The following is a 25,478-nucleotide window of genomic DNA, read 5'->3' as shown; positions in this document are numbered from 1 at the left end:
TATTGCCGCCATTGTTGGTGTTGCTTTGGCTTTTCTATGGCGCCGTCTTACGCCTGCACTCTGCAGCCGGCTCAAAGAGATAAGGTTGACTAAAGAGAAATGGCTTCCGTAAGGAAACCCCATCCGCTTGGGCCCATTTTATTACGCCTTACGACAACTTACAAATATCCAATCCTGGCTAAAATATATTTTACCAGTGCAAAAATCACCATATGAAATGTGCTGATTGTCCTGTTTTGTCGGGAGGAAAATAATGAGACTCCTATGATTTTTTTTCCGATATTTTTTATTCTGTGTCGGGGAGCATACATAAACATGAGTTAGAATGGAGCGAAACATTTGAGTTGGAGAACAAAGAAAATAAATGAAAGTGCTTCCATTTTGTAAGCCATTTCTTCGTCCCTTTGTGTGTAGCAAAACGCCATCCCTGTGCCCGATTATCTTTTAAAAGCCTTCATGTTTTCCGTGGCAGCCTCACAGCACGCAGGACTCACGTCTTTCAGATCAGCTTCTGCTCTGTGAGTAAGGCGGTCCACCAGAAAACGGGACCGCATTCTTCATCCTGCAGTATTTCACTTGACCGTAGTGTGTCCAAGAGCTCTGTATAATGAAAATATTTCATGTTTGAATTAATTATAAGAACCTCTCTCTCTCTCTCTCTCTCTCTCTCTCTCTCTCTCTCTCTCTCTCTCTCTCTCTCTCTCTCTCTCTCTCTCCCTTTCCCTCTCTATCAGTTCACTGCTAACGGAGGGATTGTTCTCCACCACTGGTCTCGGGCAATCCTTCATTGTGTTGCTATTTAACAGAGCTGGCCCCAGCCTCAATGGGGAAATAGAATCTGCGATGGGTTGCACAGCACTGTCAAAGTGAACATGCGCCTCAGCTAAACGCCATGATTTAATTGTTGCCGAGTGCAATAGCATCATCCTTACCACCTTCGGTATAATAGCAATATAATTCCCTCTGTTCAATATCCCGTCGTTTAATTATGATATTGTCGCCGGGAAGTTACAAGGGCAGATTTATACGCACCCACGTCCATGCACAGGCCCCAACCCACGCGTACACATGCACACACACACACACACACACACACACACACACACACACACACACACACACACACACACACATACACACACACACACACACACACACGCGCACACACACACACACACACACACACACACACACACACACACAAAAGACATACATATATTGAAATTCCCCCTTTCAATTCGGCAAGGCCAATTCGGATGATAAACAAAGGCCCTTTGACCTTGGATTAAATTATACGTCACTCACTGCTTGCATAACTTCTCGATCACTGTGAAAAACACAAGAAATACAAGAACAAGGTTACGTATTTTTGGAACTCATTTATCTCTTCCCCTCTCTCTCTCTTCTCGGCTCTCTCCCTCACTCAACACATTGACGCACATACACACACACATACATACAAACACACATACACACACACACACACACACACACACACACACACACACACACACACACAAACACACACACATTAACACATCCACCCAAACACACACACAAATTCACACAAACATAACCACCCAACCGCCCACACACACACTGACACACGCACACGCACACACACACACACACACACACACACATACACTGACACACACACACACACACACCTCGTGGGTGTCTTTTCATCTCTGCAGGGTTCTCCATCCTCCAGGCCATCATGGAGGCGGCAGTGGCCAACAACTGGCAGGTGACGGCCCGCTCCGTCAGTGCGAGCACCGACGCCGGCGAGTTCCGGCGCATCATCGAGGAGATGGATCGCAGGCAGGAGAAGCGCTTTGTGATCGACTGCGAGGTGGGACGCATCAACACCATTTTGGAGCAGGTGAGGCTTTGATCTAGGGTGTACCGGGGGGGTGGCGGGGTTTAATGCTGTGGGTTTGGTGGGTGGACTCCGTAAACCACATACTATATATTAGCAGCGTAGACTCTTTACTCGGGCGCAGTGTGATTAAACATGATATTTCACCTGAGGCAACTGATGACCCGATTTATGTGTTTACGTTGTTGATTTTTTTTTTTTTGGAATAATATGGAAATTAGTTATTGTTTAATGAGAGGATGAGTTCTGTTTGCATTGTAATATAGCAAATTGTGTTGAGTCATCATAATGCATTTTCCCAAAATAATGCTTCAAATACATTTTTGGTGCGTATCTAACAGATCCTATCCTCAGTATTTGTATTGTGTGTTTTTTTGGTGGTCTAACAAAGAACACATTCCCATTTTCCGACATGCTATGTCAACTTTGACATTAACCAAAATGCCTGGCACTGAACAACCTTGCCGTTAGCGACCATTTTGAGGGAGAGCAAGAGTGAGGGCGAGAGGGGCTCTTGACGATGCCATTAGTCGTCCTCTCCAACACCAATGTCCTCCCCCACAAGAGGAAAGCAAAGATCTACTAGTCCTCAAAGAAGAAACACAACTAGCCCGAACAAATTAGTGTTATTTCACCATGCATCTTCTTCTTCTTCTCAGTCCCACAGCATTGTACGTGCCCCCCAGCGATGGGCTATCTCTCGCTTTCCACCCGTATTGGATTCTGCTTGTTAACATTCATTTAGATCGTTGCCTCCCCCTCTCTTCGTGCCCCCAACGACATGCTATAGCTACACAGGCTTTCAAGGGTTTTCATTGGATCCCAGTGTCATCGTTTACTGTTAATGTCTGCGGGTGGCTGGTTAATTCTCCGCCGCACACGTCCGCCCCTCAGTCAGAAATCAATTGTGTTTCTTTTCAGTTCACAGCACGAACAGGCTCCTAACATCACGCTGACAATATGCCTTACAAATCACTCGTGTTACAATGGCTGATATTTTTATCCAATGGATAATAAGCATGATGGTGTTACTTTTTGGATTCTTCTCCGCCGATTGATTTCTGTTGCTTTATTCATCATAATACTCATCATTGTCAGCATCGATCCCTCCTCGCTGCAAGTTCCTGGAAAGGCAGACACCACCAAAACACCCTCATTACAGCCGGCTATGAAGCAGTCGGCGCCGCACAGTTTTAAACTTTTGTCCAGGGGCATTCTCAGCGTGGGATCGTCTCTCCTGAAGCTAATTGACATAATTTGGCTTCGTCTGCCAATAGCCCTGAGTCATCGACTCTCAGACTCAGTCGAGCGGCCACACTCGGCTCCGCGTCCACCCCCTGATGGGAGTGTGCCATTATATTGACCACCACCACCACCTCTCGCCCTACCACCTCCAAGGCCATCATCAATACAAAACACAGACACCAACTGACAGACACACAACCACACACACACACCCACACACACACACGTCCTCCCATACACACACACACACACACACACACACCACTACCACACACAGACACACAACCACACGAACACCCACACCCACACACACACACACACACACACACACACACACACACACACACAAGCGTCCAGCTCTATAGCGGCAGCTGAGTGTCCTCACTTAGATGGATGTAACCGTGTTGTCTTGTTCCTTCACGCTGCGTTCCCAGACAACCCCTGTTGACCACAGCTTTGTGCAGAGATATGAGCTCACATCTCCCTGAGGGCCGAGACGATTATTTTCATTCAGTCAGACTTTCAAGACAGACTGTCATGTCAGTCACAGAAGTTTGGTGTTGGTGGCGTATTGCGATTGCCGCAAACTTCCACGCTTCCGTCCATCAAGGTCGCTGCCTGTCGAGGGCGGGGGGGGGGGGATTCGTGACGCGGTTCAGATCCGGGACGCTGATTGTTGGGGAGGATTTGGCGGGGGTGGGGAGGTGGGAGGGGGGAGGGAATGGTAATCAGCTTGGTGGCTTTAGTTTTATGATTTGAGTATGAGTAATCCCACTATAGTGAGAGGGAGCGAGAGAGAGTCCATGAGCGGTGACTTATCCGGAATGTGGAGATTGCTGAGCCATTTTATTCAGCCCCCAGATTTTCCTACGTTTGTTTCCCCACAAAAGAGGGAGAGTAGCGTGGACTCACTGCTCATCCTTTGAAGTTTTTTAATGGCTTTGCATTGGTCCGAATGGGAGATGCTTATTCTGCTTCATTGTTTGCATTTTAGTTTCATTAAAATCTGATAAAGTCTTTTTTTTATTGTTCTTAAACGGCTTCTTATAATTATTATTATTTTTTATATCAAAATACACCATAAAGCAATGAAACTGTCATGTTTGTACTCTTATAAGATGATAATATCCGTTCACTTGAGAGCCGAGGCATTTTCATGCACCGGAAACCATTATTCCCTTTTTACTCTGCTTTACTTAGGGAACTTACATAATAATCTTCCCGACTAAATATTGTTGTCAACAATCATTAAACCCGTTCAACACATTTTAAAGTAAGGTGACTTTTCTTAACACTTTTTCCAGTCATCTAAATAAAGAAATATATTCTTATATTATATAGTCTTTATATAATTTTTCTTTCAACCTTTCTACTGACAAATAACAACTGTTCAGTTCATTCTATCATTTTTATACTTATAACTACGTTTCCACACTCTTGGCTGCAACATTGTCACTTTCGTCCTGAAATTGTCCATGTGTACACGTGCACATCTGTGCACATCTCCTGTAAGAAACTGGTTCTGCTTTGACTATTGGACTCCAGTAGTCTGCCTTTCCCCCTTCAGGTAGTCTCTGCATTGCATCTCACTCCCCGGTATTGGATTGCTCTTACCTTCACACACTTGCCACTTGTGTGGCTGCCTCTTGGTTTGAGACGCACTTGGTTTGACGAGGTCAGGGCGGGACCTCATTTTGTGTTTGAGAAATTGGATGGAAGGGGACTCTTTCGTTGACGAGTGGGGAGTGTCATCTTGAGCAGTGCAGTAGAAACTGTGTAGTCTATACTGCAGTGTAGATTTTTTCTTTGGATGACTTGAACGTCTGCAGAAAACATCCAGCTAATCCCGTGGGTTGCTTGGGTGGTAAAGAGCAGAGCAGTTGTGCTTTACTTCGTTCTACTTGAGGAACGCAGACAGTTCTCCTGATGTGAACTGTGGTTCATTGTCACTCACAAGCACCTGTGGTACCTGATGAACAGGCCTCTCAGAACCTCTATGATCTTGCTGAGCTTCCTCTCCAATGGACTGGTTGGCCACACCTGGGGGTTGAAGCGGTGCACGGCTATTCTCTGGATTCGCTGGCAGGCTTGGCAGATTTTGTTTTTGATTTCAGAGTCATTTCCTGGCCGCCAGACATAACTCAGAGCCAGGGCTTTATTCCTGACACCTCCAGGGTGTTATGTCTACAGTTCTGACAGAACTTGTGGAGGAAGATTTGGAGAAACGACAAAGCAGAGGCCCCATATTAAGCATCCTTTCTGAATTGTCAGCACGTTGTGCCTGGTCAGGTAAGCTTCTAGATCTCCTTCAGCTTTTTACAGCGTCCTTTTTGTCTTGTACATCAAAGGAAGTTGCAAACGGGAAAGCCTGTCTGCATTGCCATGGAGACACCGTTCTTGTAATCTATAGGGTAGTCATGACATGACAGCAGCGAGGCTCAAAGCTGCAACCGTGCCACAGCCAGTGATACTCCTTAATCTGGAATGATGATGGTCGTTAGCAGTCAGTGATCAATTCGGTAATGTGAACTACCTTCCATTTAGGTCCCTGAAGAACTTCCTGACTCCGAAGATAATGGTTAATGCCTCCTGCTTGATCTGAGCATAGTTCTGCTTAGCCTTACTGAGTCTTCTGGAGGCAATGATTTTCTCATGGAAAAATGTGCAAGCATGGCGCCCACTCCGTACGGCGATGTGTTGCACGGCAGTCGCACGCCTAGCTCTGCATCACAATGAGTAAGTATGTTCTGTGTCAGCAGCTGGTCCTTGGCTCTTTAAAAGGCTGATTAACATTCACTCGTCCCGTTTCCTACCTTGACACAGGAGTGTGTTCATGGGGTTGGGGATTGACGCTAGACTGGGAATGAATCCCCCGTAGTTATTGGTCATGCAGAGTAATGTAAGAAACTTGCTCCCGTTGCTGGAAGCAAGGGCTTCAGCAATTGTTTGCCCTTTCTCTGGTGTCCTGTGTAGACCCTTGGCATCATGTTCTTCATCACTTTGCTCTGTCACCATGATGTCTTCAATGTAACAGTTAATGTTTGGGATTCCTTGCAAAACCTGATCAGTGGCTCGTTGGAAAATAACTGGACCTGAAACTATTTGTAACTGAAATGACCTGTGTGGGCTGGGATAATTAAGGGTGTTTGACAGTTCTGTGTTTATATTAATTGCAGATGCTCAAACATTTTGTTATATTTTACGACTGAGATCAATAATGCAGCTGCACCTGTGTCTAATTGCTTTTTCATGACATGTTATTCTATTTTAGGTTTTGGACTTAATGTATCTGAATCTTCGTTTTCTGACAAACATTGTTTTGCCACGTCTCTCATGAGAAATGCTGTGAAAGTTACTACAATGACTCTCCATAATGACAATTAATTTCATGATTAATTACCAAAAAATAACCCAAAAATGTAACCACCAACATAGTAACTAAGATTCAAATTCTCCTATGCTTCCAAAATGAGGGCAGTCATTGCGATGTTACGTTGTGATGCACAAGCAATGTCCTCTTCAGTTCCACCATCTGTTGAAGGATAAATCCACTGGGTTTGCTGGTGTGATACTATACAAGCCATATGTTGAAGTAGCAATTTCACTAAAAGGAACCTCGATCTGATTTTCTTTTGTCATTTGCATTGACAAAGTGTTCAAACCATTCCATAGGTTTCCCATTGCTCAACATTTTCAACATGAGTATCAATATGAGGGCCAACATTGTTGCACGAGCTAGCTAAAAAAAATCTTTGCTAACTCATAATGAGGTTATTTTCTTGCTTCGAAACACAGACCAACATGACATGAAGTTTGAAAACGTGACTGGAACACTAAACAATAATATTGTCACAGATTTATTTTATATTAGTTCTCTTATATCATAGTTAGATCCATTAACTTGATAGCAGAGTAATTACAACGCATGACAACATTATTCCATTTGAACTCTACTTTAACTAGATAACTTAGGGGAGTACATAGCAAGCATTGTTATAGCGCCATCAGGCGTACTGCAATGGTATGGCATAAATAACAGAAACATAGGGATTCTATGGCTATACTAAGCACAATGCATTCTTTTTTGAGAGTAAGATAAGGTTGTAAACACACGTCTTTGAGAATCTTAAGGGAGGGGGAAGGATTATTTTTGGGTGCCTTAACGACCATCTGGACGTTTATCCTGTTCCATTTGTTTCATCATGCAGACACATTCAGCCAATGGCTTAAACATCACTTTAACATACGTATATCTGACCATTGAGCTTTCTGAAATACACCCACATGAGTCTTTTTCATCACAGCAGGATACGACTGCTTCCCATGGTACGGATATATGTGGTATCCTACATTTGAAGAGAAATGTGTTTATGATAATTATATGTGCAATATCACATATTTATTCTCCTTCTTTACATGCTGTATAATTCTGGAGCTCTTTTGTTATTTTATTTGTGTTCATTTTCTTTCTTATGTATCTTGGTATGCATTGCGCCTGCCTCACCAACATGGATTTGTATTTGTGTGTGTGTGTGTGTGTGTCTGTGTTTGTGTGTGTGTTTGCGTGTGTGTGTGTGTGTGTGTGTGTGTGTGTGTGTGTGTGTGTGTGTGTGTGTGTGTGTGTGTGTGTGTGTGTGTGTGTGTGTGTGGTTCTGTGAGATCTCATCTCTGTATATACTGGCTAATCGGCTTCATCTATAAGATTGCACATATTGCCACATATATGCTGTGGTGGTAGTGATTGCTATGCTCGCCTTTATGCTTTCTGGTCCTGGCTGCGTTCCCTGAGGGGCTTTCTGTGCTGTGAGTCTGCTCGCAGCCAACAACCTGCTCATCTTCTGACGTAAAGAACGGAGGCAGACGGGAATGAATGGCGTCTGGGACAGGCCCTGGGCACACAAGCTGTTCAAAGAAACGGCAAACCCTGAAAAGACTCTTCCCCCTGCTCACAGAGCGATGAGTTCTAGTCACTCGGGAGGGGGGAAGAGAGCGGAGAAGGGAGCGAGAGGAGGAGAAGAATGAAGAATTGAGTGGCGCATTGGAGAAATAGTTTTGAATGTTATTCTAGTCTGGTATGGAAGGGCGGTTGTGTTTACTCTGGGAGAGGGAGATGTTGATAGCGTTGGCGCTCTTTCTTTAAAGTAAAACTTCAGGATTTTTCATCATGGACCCTATTTTCTGATCTTGTTTGGAATAAGGTGCACTACAATTTAGGAAAACGGTCCAGTATAAAGCAAGAACGGTAAACGCGTACAACTGGCTGCAATGGAGAACCTTGGGGCATGTATGTCCCCAGGTACAGATTGTACACATTGTCCCTTTGTGTTTAAAAGTGCTTGATTTTGCCACTCACAGGCTCAGACTGTATTCTAACATTATTATTCAAAAAAATTGTCTTTACCTTTCGCTTGATAATAATCTGTTTGTTATTGTGTCCAATCAAGTCTCAGTCAATGAGAAGTCTTGCGAGAGTCAAATTGTTGTTGCAGGAAGAGAAAGGTGGAAACATGAGTGAGTGCTGGAGAGGAGAGAGTATATTGTGTTGGACTACAGATAGCGTTATTTATTGTTGTCTGGAAGATTTGGGTGGAGGAGTGTTGAAATTGTGATGACAATAAGTAAATATCGTGCAACAATGCAACAAAAAGATTTCAGAGCGAGACTTCTGCTTGAGTGAGTCTTGGTTGGACACAATATCAAACAGACTTGATCAAGCGAAAGGTAAAGAAACCATTTAAAATTTTCTGTAGGGATCCTTTGCATAATGTTAGAATAGTATCCAAGCCTTTCAGTGGCTTAACACGTAATTTTAAAGGACATCCTATGGGGCGTGAATAGGATTAAATTGCAGAACGTTTTGCGGATAATTGCTGCAGTGTTCTCTCTCAATGCTTTATTTCAAAAGTTGTTTTTTTCCGCATTAGTCCCTTAGACACAAATGATCAGAAAATAGGGTCCAGGTTGGAGACTCTCAAAGTTTTCCTCTAAGCTTTGGAAGTTAGATTGAGTACAGGGTATAATAAATTCACCTGGGTCTTTTCACCAAAATAAATCTTTTATGTTTGCTATGATAATGAGGAGAATACACATCTCCCAATAGGAGATAGAAGAAAGGTAGAGGGAGAAAAGGTATCAAATAGCTAACAGATAGCCTTAAAAAAAACATAAACCAATATGAATCACACTCACACGTACAATACTACACCTATCCCAAAAAAAATGATGACCAAGTTTTAGCACTTTTTTTCAGAAAAAATGTTTCATCCAAGATAACACAGCCTCCTCGATTCCTTGCCTTAATTAAGATAGAGATAGGGCGCGATAGAGAGGGAGAGCGAGAAAGAAACTCACTGATGATAGGAAAAGTGATGCTCATCCAGGCATTCGCTTATTGTCCTTATTGGGGGGGGGGGGGGGGGACGACGACAGTGGCTAGAGCCTTTATCCTCTTAATATAGAAACCCCTAGATATGGCGACCATTCAAACCCCTGACACCCGACCATTAAAGGGGCCCATTTGCTCTCTAAGATTACAGAATTAATGTGGATTATAGCGCTACCATTAAAGAGAATGTGACCCATCTGACTGCTTCTTCGATGGAAGGAGACGCATAAGTTTCACCATCGGGCTCAAGACTGTCGCATAAAATCGTATAAATATATATTTCAAGGTATGGTAAAAAAAAAAAGGTTTGGGATACTTCCGCTGGGCGTATGTTTTATAATTCTGCAGGAAATAATTATTCTCAACATATTTGGCAACAACACATGCCTCAAATGTATTGATCTCTGTGAGGTCAAATTCCCGTCTGGTTAATTACTGTGTAGCAACGCGTTTAATTACCTTACAGCAATGACTACCGGCTTGATTGCCTTTCAGTCGTTTCCTCTGTGCTGCTATGCATGGGAGGATGTGCAAAGGCATACTGTGTGCGTTGGCTTTTTGCATGAAACATTAAAGCAGTAGTATGAAGGCTGCCGGTGGAAGAGCCTTTTCATTTTAGACTAATGCACTTCTACTTTTGAGACACATTCACCACGCATCGAACAGCCAGGCGGAGGGTCATTATTAAACAGTATCGTTGCACTTAGTTTGAAATGCTCTTGTGATTTTAGACAATGAAAGTGAGTGTGGAGGAGAAGGGAGAGTCGTTGAGCGTCGTTCGGGAGATCACCCACAGGTTGTTGTGTGGGTATGTGGGTGCAAAGTAAAAAAATGAAAACACTTAATATTTGAAATCACATACCATACCATTACTGCACACTGGTGTCACGCTCTCCCTTCTCCTCCACCTACTCGTTTGAAAGCCCATATACAGTACAGACCCGCCTCCATATGACCACTTAGTGTATTTTAAGAACTTGCATCTTAAGATGGTGGGAGCATTATGCTTTCCCAGAAAAAAGCCTCCACACAACCATTGGAGGAATCTAGACGTGTACAATGACACCAGCACTTGTTGTATTCAAGAAGGCCTGACGCTACGTTATTATCTTACCGTTTATCAATTAGTGTTTAGTGAAAAGTAATACACAGAAAATCCATCGCTCAGAAACATAATTCCATGTAATAGCCTCTTAATTTTCTATTGATTTTAACGGGTATCCTTGCGGCACACAAAAAAAATAATATGTTCCTCCTGAATGGTTAGATGCAGTGAGTGTTCCCAGATAGGCATTTTCACGATGCAGGGTTAGTGTGGCAATAATTGCATCATTGTTTGCTTGTCTTTGTTAATAATGGATAAATTGAGGATTTTTCTAAACTCATGGGAGCGTCTCAGTTTCCATTCCACCCCTCTCTCCCCTGAGCCTCTGCTTGCCGTCATACTCCCATCACACCACTCCTCCACGCAGCAACGGAGAAAAGGTCAGGCGCTGGGTGAGGACAGCGGGCTTGGTGTTTATCGAACTATCAGTCGGTTCATGTGCGGCTGATGTTTTACGTTCGTGGCTCTCTTTCTGCCATGGCCAGGCTTGTGTGCTCCTTCCAAGGGGGTGTCTCTGGGAGAGGTCAAGGTCGCTCTGGGTGTCTATTTCCATCAGACCTCACAGGAAAGCTCTGGTCCTGAATGGAAGCCCTGTTTTTCGTCTGCAGCAGCAGAATCAAAGGTCGCGCAGAGCGAGCTTTGGGGATCCATTTGTTTCCCTTACATGTATCCAGCAGTGGCACAGCGCCCCTGCTGGGTTACCAGCGCCACTGCAGTCAGCAACACCAAAAAGCTGAATGCTATATTTATATATTTAGAAATATTTTTATTACAAATAATTTTGGGTGCCCAAAATGCTATTATTTTAATTAAAATAACTATTTATATCGTAGATGCCCCCCACTGTACCCCCCGCGGTTGTTACATTGTTTTTATTGTCTTTGGAAATGTATTGCGGAAAAATACTGAGAGCAGAATAGTGTTCAGATATAGAAGAAAAGAATAATATAGAATAAAACACAAAGATTGATATTGTAGGTGGCATAATCTCTTCTATTATTGGGTTGGGACTTAATGTAGGAAGGATAAAGAGAAAAAGCAACACAACAAGTGAAAGGAAATTATAGAAAGTAGCCTAGATTTTTAATTGTGTAAAAAGCAAGCAACAGTATTATGAAACCCAGATGCTGGGATGTCTGCAAACCACAGACTTAAAACTGTATTTGTGCAAGAACATTAATGGCAAAACAATGTTGCATTCAATTTATTGTTAAAATGTTTGGTTTCACCATTATATGAGACCATTTCTGTAGGAATACATCAGAGCCCTACTGGAATCAATGGCTACATCGAAAGCTCTATGCACCAGTGGACGTCAGTAATGTGCACGTGCACATCAGCACCGTGCACACGAGCATCAGCATAGTGCACCTCACACAAACCTCAGCACCGCTAATGGAAAGAATCGTAGTGGAAACACTGGGATCAATGTGTGTGAGGGTTAAACAGGACAGGCAAAGTCAGATTAAACATGTGTTTGCATGTGTGTTCCTGTGTGTGTGTGTGTGTGTGTGTGTATGTGTGTGTGTGTGTGTGTGTGTGTGTGTGTGTGTGTGTGTGTGTGTGTGTGTGTGTGTGTGCGCATGTGTGTGTGTGTGTGTGTGTACATACATTTACATTTGATGAAAATAACATGAAAGGCATTTTGACTTTCACTTAGTTAGGGTTCTTAATATGAACAACTATGATTATAATACTTGAATGTACAAGTCACCAATATTACATGTAATAGTATCAATGTTATCATATTATTGTATAGTAGACATAGAAATAGCATTAGTAGTGGTTGATACGCTATAATCATTGTTATGGTTACCATTATGCATATTATTAGTCGTACCAGTACAAGTACCAGTATAGCAGCCAATAGCAGTGTCATTAGAAGTGTAGTATTACTAGTGGTAATGCTAGTATTACACCTAGTATTAGTATAACGAAGACACTATAGTCTGATTCAGCAGATTTTGACTACCATTACTTTAATAATATGATTCCACATCTCATCTCTAGATGAAGAGTGGTTGTTATGTGTTGGTCGACGACTGGGGGTGGGCGGGTGGGGCGGGATGATGCGAATGGTTGACTATAAACCAATTTCAAAGGAAATTAGATTAAAGCCGTGCCGCTGCGAGAGGTGGCGCTTGCTACCTGCTTCTTTAGCCGTGGGGGAGGGGAGGCAGCGAGGAGCCTCTCGGTGAACGCTGGTGTGATATTGAAATGTGTTCTACTCGATGGGAGCCGGGCACCGCGCTCCACCTAATTATCCCCCCCCAAAAAATGGTACGCTCTGGCCCGAGGTGAGGTGTTGCTCTGTGTCATTATGAACACGCTGTGCCCCGGCCCAAGGTTGCGCTGTGTCGGTGGACCGGCCGGCTGCGGCCTCGGTGATCACACACTCACGGAGCTGGACTCGGTGTTCGCCCGGATCTCACAGAGCAAGAGGTTGGCGTGGACGGGGAGGGAGAGTGCAATAAAAAAAAGAGTGCACGGCCTTGGGGGAATACAGCAGAGCAGCAAATGTCAAGGAAGGTCTAATGACAAACAGGAGCAAATGACGAAAGAGGAACTATAGTTCCACCTGAAGCCATGGACTGGGAAAAGATTGATGTTTAAACTGCCCGCCTTTCATTTGCACACTTCGGATTTGAATCCTATTTACAGTTCTAATTTTGTAATTTAGCCCAGGAGTTTATCCCACGATACATTTTTAGATGCATGACCTTTTAATGAACCAGTAATGGGTGTTAAGCTCAGAGAACGCCTACAGGTAGACTGTGGACATTTTGGTCCAAACCCAAAGTCTCTTCTTTTTAAATAAATCCTGAACCTCCCAAACTCTCTTTTTCACTTAACAAAGAGGTGGGAGGTGGAAGCAGTTAATGGCATTGACAGATGAGGGAGGAGTTGTTTTGTGCTCCCTCGTGCTCCATCCTTTGTGAAACGCACGACGGTTCCCCATTCGCAGGTTGACAAAAGGGAGGAAAAAATGGCTTCACTTGATCCGTGAGACTGTTGTGTCCCTCGTGAGGGGATTGGACGACGGGGTCTCTCTCTGGCTGGGACGGACCCTACCCATGCCCAGTACTGTCTCCTACCTGCTGGCCGTCTCTATACCGGCACCACCAACAGATAACAACACCAATGCAGACACATCATTCCACTCCATCCACCGCCAAAGCTGTGATTCTGTGTGTCGAGTAGTTTAACAAGCAGTTATTCACAATGCATTTTTCCTCGCCCCCCTCTGTGAATACTTATAATGAATGGCATGAAATTATCTGATCGCACGCTCACACTTATGCTTAATTCAGTTCCTGATATGTTATGCGTTCAAGCATGGTTGCTTTTTTTTTTTTCATTTGTTATCTGTCTTGGCCTGTGTGTGAACCATTTGCCCACCGGGTTTCTAATCAAGCAATATGCCACGAGAGGACTTGGTTTACAGTGATTGAGCACAGCTGGTGGGCGTTGTTAGCCCTGATGCAAAATCTTTTCACTACTCATCCACGCTTAACTCATCAAATAAATCATAATTAACAAGGAAATCTGTCATTTTTGGGGGATTGACAACTTTAAGTTCAGCAGCGCTTTAATGCAAAAAGATTTTTGTGTCACCTTAACAATCCGCTTTTTCATTATAAACTGTACCTACCTGTGTGAACGCCGTTGGTCATTTCTGTTTGTCAGGCGACTCGATAACAACCATAGAGTTGAGGCGGTAGCTCATCAAGAGTGTTTTCAGATCCGAAAGGCCACCTATAGTCTCCCCAACCCTTCACCTTGCAACAATCTATACATTGGGTTGAATCGGCATCGTGGCTAATGGTCCACAAAAACAAATAGGTAATTGTACAACAATTACAACACAGCCACCCCCCCCCTCCCCCCTACACCCATTCCCTCAGTAACATGCAGGCACAAACGTGTCCACACACTGTCAGACTGTTTGTTGTTTTGACAAAGTCCGCGCCAGAACAGAGTCGGGCAAACATACTGATTTCCCCCCACAACACCGCTTTCCCTGCCATGTTTGTAGAACACAGGCTGGAAAACAGACACCCACACACACACACACACACACACACACACACACACACACACACACACACACACACACACACACACACACACACACACACTCACACACACATGCTGGTCAGGCTGCACATGGCGAGCCCCCAGCATTCACTCCCATTCCGCTAACAAACGTCAGTAATGCTCCATAACAGAACACTATTATGAGCCCCCTTGTGGAAAGCCATGTCCAGTTTATGTGTGGGGCACCACGGCATCGGGACCAATCCAAATTTTTATAATGTTCCAGAGTTCGCCCGGGCAACTTGTCGTCCGCCCTCATTTTGACCGGAACAAGAAAAAGAGCAGGAAGAACAAAAAGGAACCGAAAAACCATATTGTTAGCCGGGAGAGATGCGAAGGCTTAGAGCCTTGCATGCTATTTTCAGCCGTGCTGCGTGGGCCATACATGCTGTTATGTTGGGAAGGTGTGAGAGTTTCAAAAGCAGTGGCAGACGGCGCACATCTCATCGTAAACACCTTTTGAAAATATCTTCCTCTTATGTGGTTTTCTCCAATCCTTGAGCTTCGCCGTGAACCGCGGCGGAGCACTCCACAGCGAGGGGGATACGTTACAGGTCGTTACAGAACGCTCCCTCCTCGTTAACGGCTCCTCCCTCATTAATGCTTCTCCCTAATTGTTCCGTCTCTTGGGCTAGCTCCATTAGAGAACGGCCGCGATTTGTTTTCAACTTCAATGGCCGCTCTCTAATGCTGCCAACCAAGTTTGCACATTTACAATGATTACTGTGCCGGGCCTGTGTCTTTGGATCTCATCTCATGGTTGACTTGCTGTATTGATCTTCCCTCCCACAGGTTGTGGCCCTGGGGAAGAACAGCCGGGGCTACCACTACATTCTGGCCAATCTTGTGAGTAACTGTCCAGTGATCACGCGGCATTGGGGTTGAAATCCCCGCCTTATTGTTCCTCATGATGGGATTAATGTACCACTATATACTCCTCGCCTAGCTACACACACCAACATATATTTGGCGTCTATATGTGTTTGTGTTCTTCTAATTGCAATTTTTGTATTTGACGATAATGTAGTTATTATTACAGTAGTGTCATCATCATTTATTATTTGTTTTTATCATCATTATCATATGAAAATAAATGTACATGAAATAATAATCATAATAATAATGAGAATAAAAATAGTATAAAAAACGAACAGACAAATAAAGTATAATATAAACCTTGTAAACTTTGCCAGCAAGGACAGTTAGTAATTTCCTCCTTACTTTAGCTTATACCTAATAAGTGCTGATCATTTGAAAAGTTTCTTTAGGAGGGGTATGATTTGGCCGAGTTAATCCCACCACACTCCAATCAAATTGGGGGCAGCATAAAACCAGACAGATAAATTGAATTAACTTTTCTGACCAGTGCATCAACAAACTTAACAATCCTATTTACACTTTCAGTTTAAATATACAACGAGTTACCTCTATCATGACCCCACATGACCTTTAAGCTATGACGGTGCAGTAGTATCACAACTTTGTTTTGGATACCAACTTCCTCCTAAATAAATATGTCCTCAAAACCAATCAAGGATCTATAAAAATGTATGATGTTTATTTTTTGCGTCTGAGATAAGGTTAAGCTTCTACGGCACATATAGTATAACGCCATGCTGTATGTGGATGTGTGCAGGTCCGTCTGTTCAGCATTTGATGTCCACGTCTTACAGAGCATTAGACTTAGACAGTAATGGTAGAACGCATGATTGTCGGCACATTTCATATACAGCAATGCTCATTATAACACTCCTACACAGCGACAGTAATAAAAGATAATCACAAATGGGTGGTAGCCATTGGGATAGCACACCCCCTCCTTCCTACAGCTTTTAGCCCAAAACACATTTTTTCCCTCTAGATATCAAAAAAAAATCTTATTTTCATGAGATTATACACTAATTGAAACATACTTATGAATATTATATTAAATTTCTGCCAAGTCAGTTCTGCTAGATGCCTTTAAGATCTAGACACTTTACCTTTAAGTAAATATCTCTGTAACATAATACACAGACATCTTTGTACTAACATCAAAACTGTTAGATGTTCACACTCTGTTGATAGCTTTAGTTTATTTTCAGATTTTTTAAACAAATGATCGTTCACGTTGCAACTTAATTGTGGGGGCCACCACTCTTCTCTCTGCTGTTCCCATGGCTGGCTTTAATTGTAACACTGCAGTCTACAAAACAAATTCTTAGGCTTTGTAGATGCTTTATTTTAAAGCCACCAATTTAACCACAATAACCCTAGGTTCTGTCACCACACTGACATGACCTTAGGCAAGGAAAGGCAACTTTATTTATAAAGCATGTTTCATACACGAGGCAGACTCAAAGTGCTTCTCATAGAAACATTGTCATAAAATACAATGAAATAATAGATAAGTCAAAGAAAAAAAAAGTAAAATAGAAAGAAAATAAAGGCAAAGTTAAAAAAGCAATGTATTTAAAATCAGATCAACCTTAGCATGAAGGAAATGAAGGTTGCTACATCATCGTAAACATTCAATATCTTTAATATGCCTCTGTGGGAAAGGGCAGATTTGGATTGAAAGCAATTCAACCTTTTTAAAAAATAAAACAAACATCTGGTTTACACGACCTGCCATGCTTATATAAATACAGTCACAGTTGTTTATTACTGAACTTGTTGACACAAAGATTTCCTCTCAACATGTTAACAGACACATGACGTTCTTATTCCGATAAAACCATAACTTAATTATAATATGTTTTTTTCAAGATGAGGTTTTAATGTTTGTACGAACTTGTAACGCTTCCACAATTGTGAAAACAAATTATATCAGAAAAAAATGGCTACTGATTATATTAAATATTATTTTTTTCTGCAAAAACGGGCGTGGATTTTCCCCAAACAGATCCCATACAGCCTTAATACATCTTTCAATTAAAGTGATCCTATATACATCGTTTTACATATATAGTTACATATATAATATAATACAAAATAATTGCATAAAGTCCCCATAGTTTATAACAATTGTGCAACCATTTGTTTTATTTCTTAAATATACATATCAATGCAATGTATATGAATATGAATTAAACTTTGTTCCTGTGTGATCACAGGGGTTTTCCAACGTGAGCTTGGACAAAGTATTTGCTGGTGGCGCCAACATCTCTGGATTCCAGATCATCAACCCTGAGAACCCAATTGTGCAGCAGTTTATGCAACGCTGGGATCGCCTGGATGAAAGAGAATTCCCAGAAGCCAGCAGCACGCCTCTGAAGGTAGCCGGGAGAGCTAGGATGCCTGCGCGTCTAGCGCCAGCATTGGTTTTCTTCTAGACTTCAAACACTCTCTCTCACTCTCTCTTGCTCTCTATCTCTCTCTCTCTGTCTCTCGCTGTCTTTTCAACTCTTCCTCTCATACCTTTTCTACCCCATTGGCTCTTCATCTCTTCCTTCCCTTTTGTTCTTGTCCCCCTCTTGGCTTTCCCTTCCCCTGCAAGAGTAATCAATATATTGATAGGGAGTCCAAAGCGAGGTTATACCTCAGCCTCAATTTACATCTAATTAAACAATGACCAAGGAAGAAATTGATTTGGAATGACATTTGATTAGATTTGTCATGGTGTGGTGGTTAACAAACAGTTGGGGCTATACTGGCTGAAAAGGTCAAGTTTGTTAAGTTTGTTGGTAAGGTAAGTTTGTCAGTACACAGGGTTATCACCAGACTTAAAACTTCAAAACTGTTTAAAATCAGACTCTTACAAAATTACATATTGCATGGTACTAACCCGATTTGTTATGTTTAATAAACACATTTTCCTAAACATTTTATAACATTCATAACAAGTTAAAATGGCATGTATTGTGACTAGACCTTTGATCAATTACATATTGTAACATGGTCCTACTTTTCTGATAAAACACATGTAATGCTCTTTACCTTATCATGTGTTACCCCGAAGGAAAAATTGTAAGTTATTACATCGACCATTGTTGCACAACAATATTTACCGAGCTTCGAATCCACTCTTACCCCATTGCCAACCCACCGACTTTCCTCTGTACTTTCATCCATTTCCTTGTTCTCCCAATTCCCATCGTGCAGCAGGATTGACCAAAATGAATGACTTTAATTAGCACAGCCTGACACTTGAAGATTGTTGCGCGGTTTGAAACATGCGCTAAACGACTCATTTGTGCGCTGCTTAAGATGTGTTCCAACACCTGAATCACTTCACTCAGTTAACCCTTGACTCAGTACAGCTGTTGAGGGGATGGGTCGTAATTCCCTCTCTGTTTTTATCCGCAGTACACGTCTGCCCTGACCCACGACGCCATCCTGGTGATCGCCGAGGCCTTCCGTTACCTGCGACGGCAGCGCGTGGACGTGTCTCGCCGCGGCAGCGCCGGGGACTGCCTGGCCAACCCCGCCGTGCCCTGGAGCCAGGGCATCGACATAGAGAGAGCCCTGAAGACGGTAAGGGGGGAGAGAGAGAGAGAGAGAGAGAGAGAGAGAGAGAGAGAGAGACGGAGAGGGAGAGGTAGAGAGAGAGCTGAAAACGGTAGAAAGAGAGAGGGAGAGAGAGATCGGAAAACGGTAGGAGACAAGAGCAAGAGAGAGAGCCCTGAAAATGTTAGGAGAGCGAGAGAGAGATCGGAAAACATGAGGGAGATAGAGAGAGAGACTGCCCTGAAAACGGTGGGGGAGAGAGAGAAAGAGTGTTAGAGCCTTGAAAATGGTGGGGTACAGTGGGAGAGAGATAGTGAGGGACTGCCCTAATAAAAGTGGGGGAGAGAGCGAGAACCCTGAAAAGTAAGGGGGGAGGGAGAGAGAAAGATCCCTGAAAACGGTAGAGTAGGGTGAAGGGGAGCGAGAGAGAGAGTCTTGAAAAGGTAGGGGGGGAGAGAGAAAAGTAAAAATGGCCGGGAAGAGAGAGATGGAAAGAATGGGACTTGGTCATGGCACCAGGGGGAGAAAGAGAGCGAGAGGAATAGTGAGGGAAAGAGAAAGCGAGAGAGTTTATATCATATATTAAGAAAGGGAAGAATTGGAGAGAAAATAAAACTGTATTTCTGTACAGGTGAAATGTTGTACGCTGCAATACGCTCATCCCTCATAAGCCCAATGTGATTACAAGAATACATTAAACATTCAGCCCTTATCCAGCCCATCCGTCTGCTAACAATCTGCCCTCTCTGCAGGTGCTTGGCCACCAGTAGCACTGCTACGATAATACCATCCTAATACCAGGATGGCTTTCAACCACTGTTAACACTTTTCAACGCCCGCCGGCCCAATTTCCCCACATGACAGGTTCAAGTGCAAGGCATGACCGGGAACATCCAGTTTGACAACTACGGCCGGAGAACCAACTTCACCATCGATGTCTATGAGATGAAAATCGGTGGGCCCAGAAAGGTAAGTGAGATCGTCGAGCTAAATCACCACTATACATGTGTTTATATTTACGATATCGGCAAGAACGTAAAGTTAACCGGGGAGATCCTTAGTTTATTCTAACGCCCAGCCATTTTTTTTTTGTCTCATTATCCAAACCCAAGTAACATCTGTCAAACATCTAGCTGTCAGACATCGAGGTCCAGAGCATAACTCTCACGTGTCGGGGCCGTGACATATGGCTGCACCCTTCCACCTACATGTACGGAATTATGGGATGGCTCACTTTGAAAACCCCTCCATTAAGATTGATCAGCCCATCTGTCAGAGCAGTGTTGGCAATGAATGCTTCACCAATGGGGGTTTTGGCACGTCAAACTTTCCCTGTGAGATTTCCTGACAACCGTCTAATCGAATTGCGTCGAGGTGTCCCGATGTGTGTGCATACACGAAACAAAACTTCACCGCTGCCCTATCGCTATTCGAGGAGGAAGGAACGGGTATAACGGCAGATACAAACACAAACACCCTGGCAGTGTTTCAGTGACGTTCGGCCAGGGCTGGCTAGGCGAGAGCAGAGCGGGATGTCAATAGGTAGCCGAGGCATAAGCCATTAGGATGATCTGTGCCAAGCATCGCGCTCCAACCAGTCACCCAGTGCCGGCCGATCTGAACAGCCTCCCATCAAAAGAGTGAGGTGTGACTAGTTATGGTCCGGCGCACGCCGTGAAGAGAGATATTCATTTCATTCCTTTTATTCCTTCCTTGGTGACAGTAATTGCCGTTCAAATAGCCAATTACTGTAAAGGCGATCCAAGAATTCTCCTGGCTCTTCTTCACAAAGGTGATTCCCAGCGGTACGCTCACATCATAACTAGTACCATGTGATGACCTCTGCTTTTTCCTTTCATAACCTCATCCAAGAAGATGAGCTCGCTTCCCGGCTCCCTCTCTCGTTAGCCTGCACAAGAGCGCCGGGCCCTGGAGTCTGAACTTGACGTATGGTTATGCTGCCTGCTCGCCAGGCTTCTACGGGCCCATACTTCACAAATTAGCATCACGCTGGGCCCTCAAAGCCTTCCCTTCCCCAGACAGCCAAACAAAGAGATCAAGGAGAGGGATGGATGGATGGCGGGATGAAGTCAAGGAAGAGAAGGAGGTAGAGCGGGAGGGAGAGAGGGAGGGAGAAAACAAGGTCGGGGATAAAGGGAGAGTACGAGAGTACCACGAACAAGGCTGGGCAGTAGTTAGTCAGGACCCGGAGCCCCGCTAGTCACTCTGCTGACAGTAAGAAGATGAAGGTTCCAGGCTGGACTGTCAACAGTGATGTATGGCTTGATATATGTCCCAGCTGCTCCCGGCCAGATCAGCCCGCCCTCCACGGTGGTGCACTCTGACTCTGCGTGGCGCAGGCCGGCCACGGCGGTGGCACTGGCGTCCCGTTGTCAAACAGCACTGATGCATCATGGCGGCCCCCCGTCCAACCCCCTGCTTAATCTCATGCCACAGAGTAGTAGCGTGTCTTCAACAGTAGTCGAGCTGCGGCCCCCTGAAGTGTGAAGAAAGCTCTGCTCGCTTAGCGCCCCCTTCCGTCCGCCCGCGACGGGGATACACCTGAATCTCCCCTGACTTTTCAAAGATCCCAGGAAATGTCTACCAGATGTGAAGGGCACATGCGAGCCAGCAACGTTTAGAGTGCTGGCAGGCACACACGCAACACGTTTCATCGTCAGCCAGACCATCCATTATGTCAGATGGGCAAACAAACACTTGACATTGGTTTGAATTAAGCATCTGCATCGCAGAATACAAAGTAACTGCAGTGGCAGGAACCTGGCGATGCAGCCAGGGGAGGCACTGGCATGTTGATGATCAATTATTAAGTGTGTGTGCAGTTCACAGGCCAGAATATCAATTATTTATCGGGAAAAAAGCCGACGTGCTGGAGGTGTGGAGCGGCGCCTGATGCTCCGCCGTCGCTGCGTGGGGAGGATACTCCCATCGTGCATAACCCTGCTCATGCACTTCACAGAGGCAGCCTCGTCGGGGTCCGTCGGCACCGGGGACCGCTCACTCACGGCCGCAGTGTCTGACGTGATCAGGATGCTAATTTAGTGCCGGGCTTACGAGGCTATATGGTCCGGTGGTATCACCTCATATGGCTCGGGCTTCTGTTTGTTTTTCGGGTTTTTTTTTTTATATTCCGGTCAGCTGCTGATGCTGCTCTCTGTCTGACACCGGGGCAGAGGCAACATGCCCCTGGGAAATCTTGCGTGCTCCATTAATGACCCCCCACCCCAAAACCCCCCACCCTCTCCCAACATCACCCCTCCTCCCCTGCATCATAAGTCTAGTGCCCCCGCCATCCCTACGAAACACTGAGATAATGCTCTATGCTCCCTGCTAACACTTGTAGGCTGATGGAGGAGGTGGAGATGGAGTCGGAGGCTGTAGGACCATAACCGCCATTTTATGTTTCTCTCTCTGTCTCTCTCTCTCTATCGCTCTCTTTTCAGATCGGATACTGGAACGAATACGAGCGCTTTGTAAATATTATGGACCAGCAGGTCACCAACGAGTCCTCCTCTGTGGAAAACCGAACGATTGTGGTCACTACTATTATGGTACACTTTCCATGCAGTTTTAAGTGTTCCCAACTTTCTGCCGCTCAGTGTCACGGGTGTCGATTCTGATGAGTCGACACATTCTGTCCTGGGTTGAGCAGAACCACATCTTTTTTGTGTTTGCTTTCCATCCACTCACTACATGTTGAAACAGTCGATCACGCGAATGAGTGTTTCAACTGTATCCGTGTGGGTGCCAAAGCATTTTGATTTCCCATACTTCAGTGGCCTGTCGTAGCAGTGACATCACAATAATGGTATAAAAAATATATATCGTGGTTGACTCCATCAATTTCAAAACACATACAAACGCATACGTAAGTAGACCTATCTCTCATCAAGTAAATGTGCTTTGACACTTGGGATAGACTGGCCGTCAAATGACTAGCGGGTAACACAGCAATGGTTTCACAAGCAGGGCAAAGCAAAATAAGTCACAGTGGAGGAGGAGTGGGGCGCTTTTCCCGTTATTTCCCCTCCAATCTATTTTGCATTGCTCCCGAGATTGATCTGTGTTGAGTTATATCCTCCATTCACTATCCGAGGAGAAGCATGTCATACCTTACTGACAATCTCCAGTTGGGGTATTGATGATAGGATGATAGGATGACGGCGTATATAGCATCTTTCCATGGTGAACAATCAAATCAAATGTAAATGAAGAAAGATAGAAAAAAAAAAACGCCTTCTACACAGTTCCACTGCATCATTATTCCCCGAAGGGAACAAGGTGTTTGAGCGTAGGGAAACACTTAACATATGTATGGGTTAGAAATACAGTGAGGACCTAAACATGTGTTAACGCCAGAGAGGGAAAAAAAAGAAAGAAAGAAAAAAAACTCATTGGAGCCATGGTGCGAGGGATATGTTCAACACAGAACAAACAAACCGTTGCTCCCCACTTGCACCGTATTTGCGTGTGGCTGTAATGACAATGCATTCTCTCGAAGGGAAGCCCCCCTTTGTCTTTTAATGATCATGTGCTAAGAGAAAAAAAGAAAAGACACTGCGCCAGTGTTTTGACAAGGAGAGGGAAAATAGCATGTTCCTATTCTCCTGATGTATTTAGTGGAATATATTAATAGTATTTGTGTTGGGGTAATTCTTTTTTGCTTTTTTGGGGTAAGCAAACAATGGCTTTACTTCATTTATTTCAGTTGGTTGTTTTTTTTTATCGTTTTCTGGAATGCAACAGCCTTTTTTTTTTTCACTCAGCGGCGCATTGGTGCAATGTGCTTGGATGTGTCCAGATACTATGGGGCTCTCTCTGATCCCGCTCCTGTCACTGGCATTTACTTATGAACCCATCCACATTCCCATGACCATCCCCACCCTAAGCTAACCACACCCCGCCTACCTGATCCCTTAGTCCCATTAGAGCACATTCTGGCCTGGCTCCTTCCCCACACTAGAAATAGATATACATGTACGTCCAACCCTGCCTCCCCCCCCCCCCCACAGTCCCCTTCCCCTCCTTTATCCCTTTCCAACTCAAACCTGTGATCCCCGTGGGCTAAAAAAAGCTAAAGCGAAAACAGGGGTTGTAGGGGGGTGTCTGCCTGCTGTCACAGCTTGGTGAAAACAGTGTGACCACCTGATGGTGCTGCTGATATCCGTACATGCATACGTGCATGTGTGGCGCATCAGCTGTGCATGCATGACCGCATGGATGTGATTTTAGAAGGTGTGTGCGTGTGTGAGTGTGTGTCACGTGTGTGTGTAATGTGTGTGCGGGTGTGGGTGTGTGTGTGGTTGGGATGATGTTTTTGTGGTGGTTTGTGCTTGCAGGGCCTGCTCCTTGCATGTGTGTGCAAAGGCACATCCAGAATCTTGAAAGTGTGGCCTATAGGAATGCAAAAATAATGTCTCATCTTCTGCGACGGCACATGCGTGAAATAAACCAGCTTGTGTTTGAATCAACAGGAAGCGCCTTATGTGATGTACAAGAAAAATCATTTGCATCTGGAGGGCAATGACAGATATGAAGGCTACTGCGTTGATTTAGCATCTGAGATTGCCAAACATGTTGGAATTAAGTACAAACTGTCTATAGTAATGGATGGAAAGTACGGAGCCCGCGACCCTGAGACTAAGACGTGGAACGGGATGGTGGGCGAACTGGTCTACGGGGTGAGTACTGGGGCGGACTCGCCTTCAATGATTACATGACAGTTTGCAAGGAACTTCAACATGAGAGGAGATCTCGTTTTTCTTTTCTTAAGGTCATCACCAACTCCAGTTTTGATACTCATCAGCTCATCAGCCCAAAGTTCAAAGCACCCGCTCTGTCTTAGGTAGTTCAGCTGTGAGTGATGTTTAGACGAAACCCGAAATAAAAAGCATCGGGGGAGTTGGTGATCTTCTTGAGAAGGAGAAAATGAAATAATTTCTCAGTGCTGTTTGTTGCAATAAATCTCTTTTGCTTAGTCTATCTCGCCGCACTCCAAACAAAGGTAGGTGTGCAGGGCGAATATGACCATATGGCAAACATACTGTAATCACTTTGATGAACAAACGATCCTGTGCCTTTGAAGTGATTGTGTAATTATGTCCATTGTTTGATGTGTATGATGGATATGCAGCATTGTAAAAATCACAGCTGAGAAAGTCTGCTTTAAAATCAACAGCTGAATGGTGGTTGTGGTTTGGAAACAATAAGTTCCATATGTGTAGCGCTCCATAAAGGTTGAGGCGTTCACATTAGCAAAGGGCCATGCTGTGTTTTACATCTGACAGAGAGAGAGAGAGAGAGAGAGAGAGAGA

General features: G+C 44.2%; 1 protein-coding gene across 2 annotated transcripts in view; it reads left to right on the top strand.

Moving 5' to 3' along the window:
* The window catches only part of gria3b (glutamate receptor, ionotropic, AMPA 3b), a gene marked incomplete at both ends in the record, with an annotated part of 75,668 nt that overhangs the window by 34,012 nt on the left and 16,178 nt on the right, over window positions 1–25,478 (top strand). For both annotated transcript variants that reach the window (XM_079744597.1, XM_079744596.1), the window contains 7 exons: window positions 1,698–1,885; window positions 15,508–15,561; window positions 17,811–17,972; window positions 19,003–19,170; window positions 20,008–20,112; window positions 22,608–22,715; window positions 24,639–24,845. In XM_079744597.1, the coding sequence (XP_079600723.1) occupies window positions 1,698–1,885; window positions 15,508–15,561; window positions 17,811–17,972; window positions 19,003–19,170; window positions 20,008–20,112; window positions 22,608–22,715; window positions 24,639–24,845 (992 nt within the window). The remainder of the gene's footprint in view (window positions 1–1,697; window positions 1,886–15,507; window positions 15,562–17,810; window positions 17,973–19,002; window positions 19,171–20,007; window positions 20,113–22,607; window positions 22,716–24,638; window positions 24,846–25,478) is intronic.

The sequence above is a fragment of the Pollachius pollachius genome (assembly GCF_949987615.1).
Source record: "Pollachius pollachius genome assembly, chromosome: 10".
In the NCBI taxonomy this organism is placed as follows: domain Eukaryota; kingdom Metazoa; phylum Chordata; class Actinopteri; order Gadiformes; family Gadidae; genus Pollachius; species Pollachius pollachius.
This window is presented reverse-complemented; position numbering and strand designations above follow the sequence as displayed.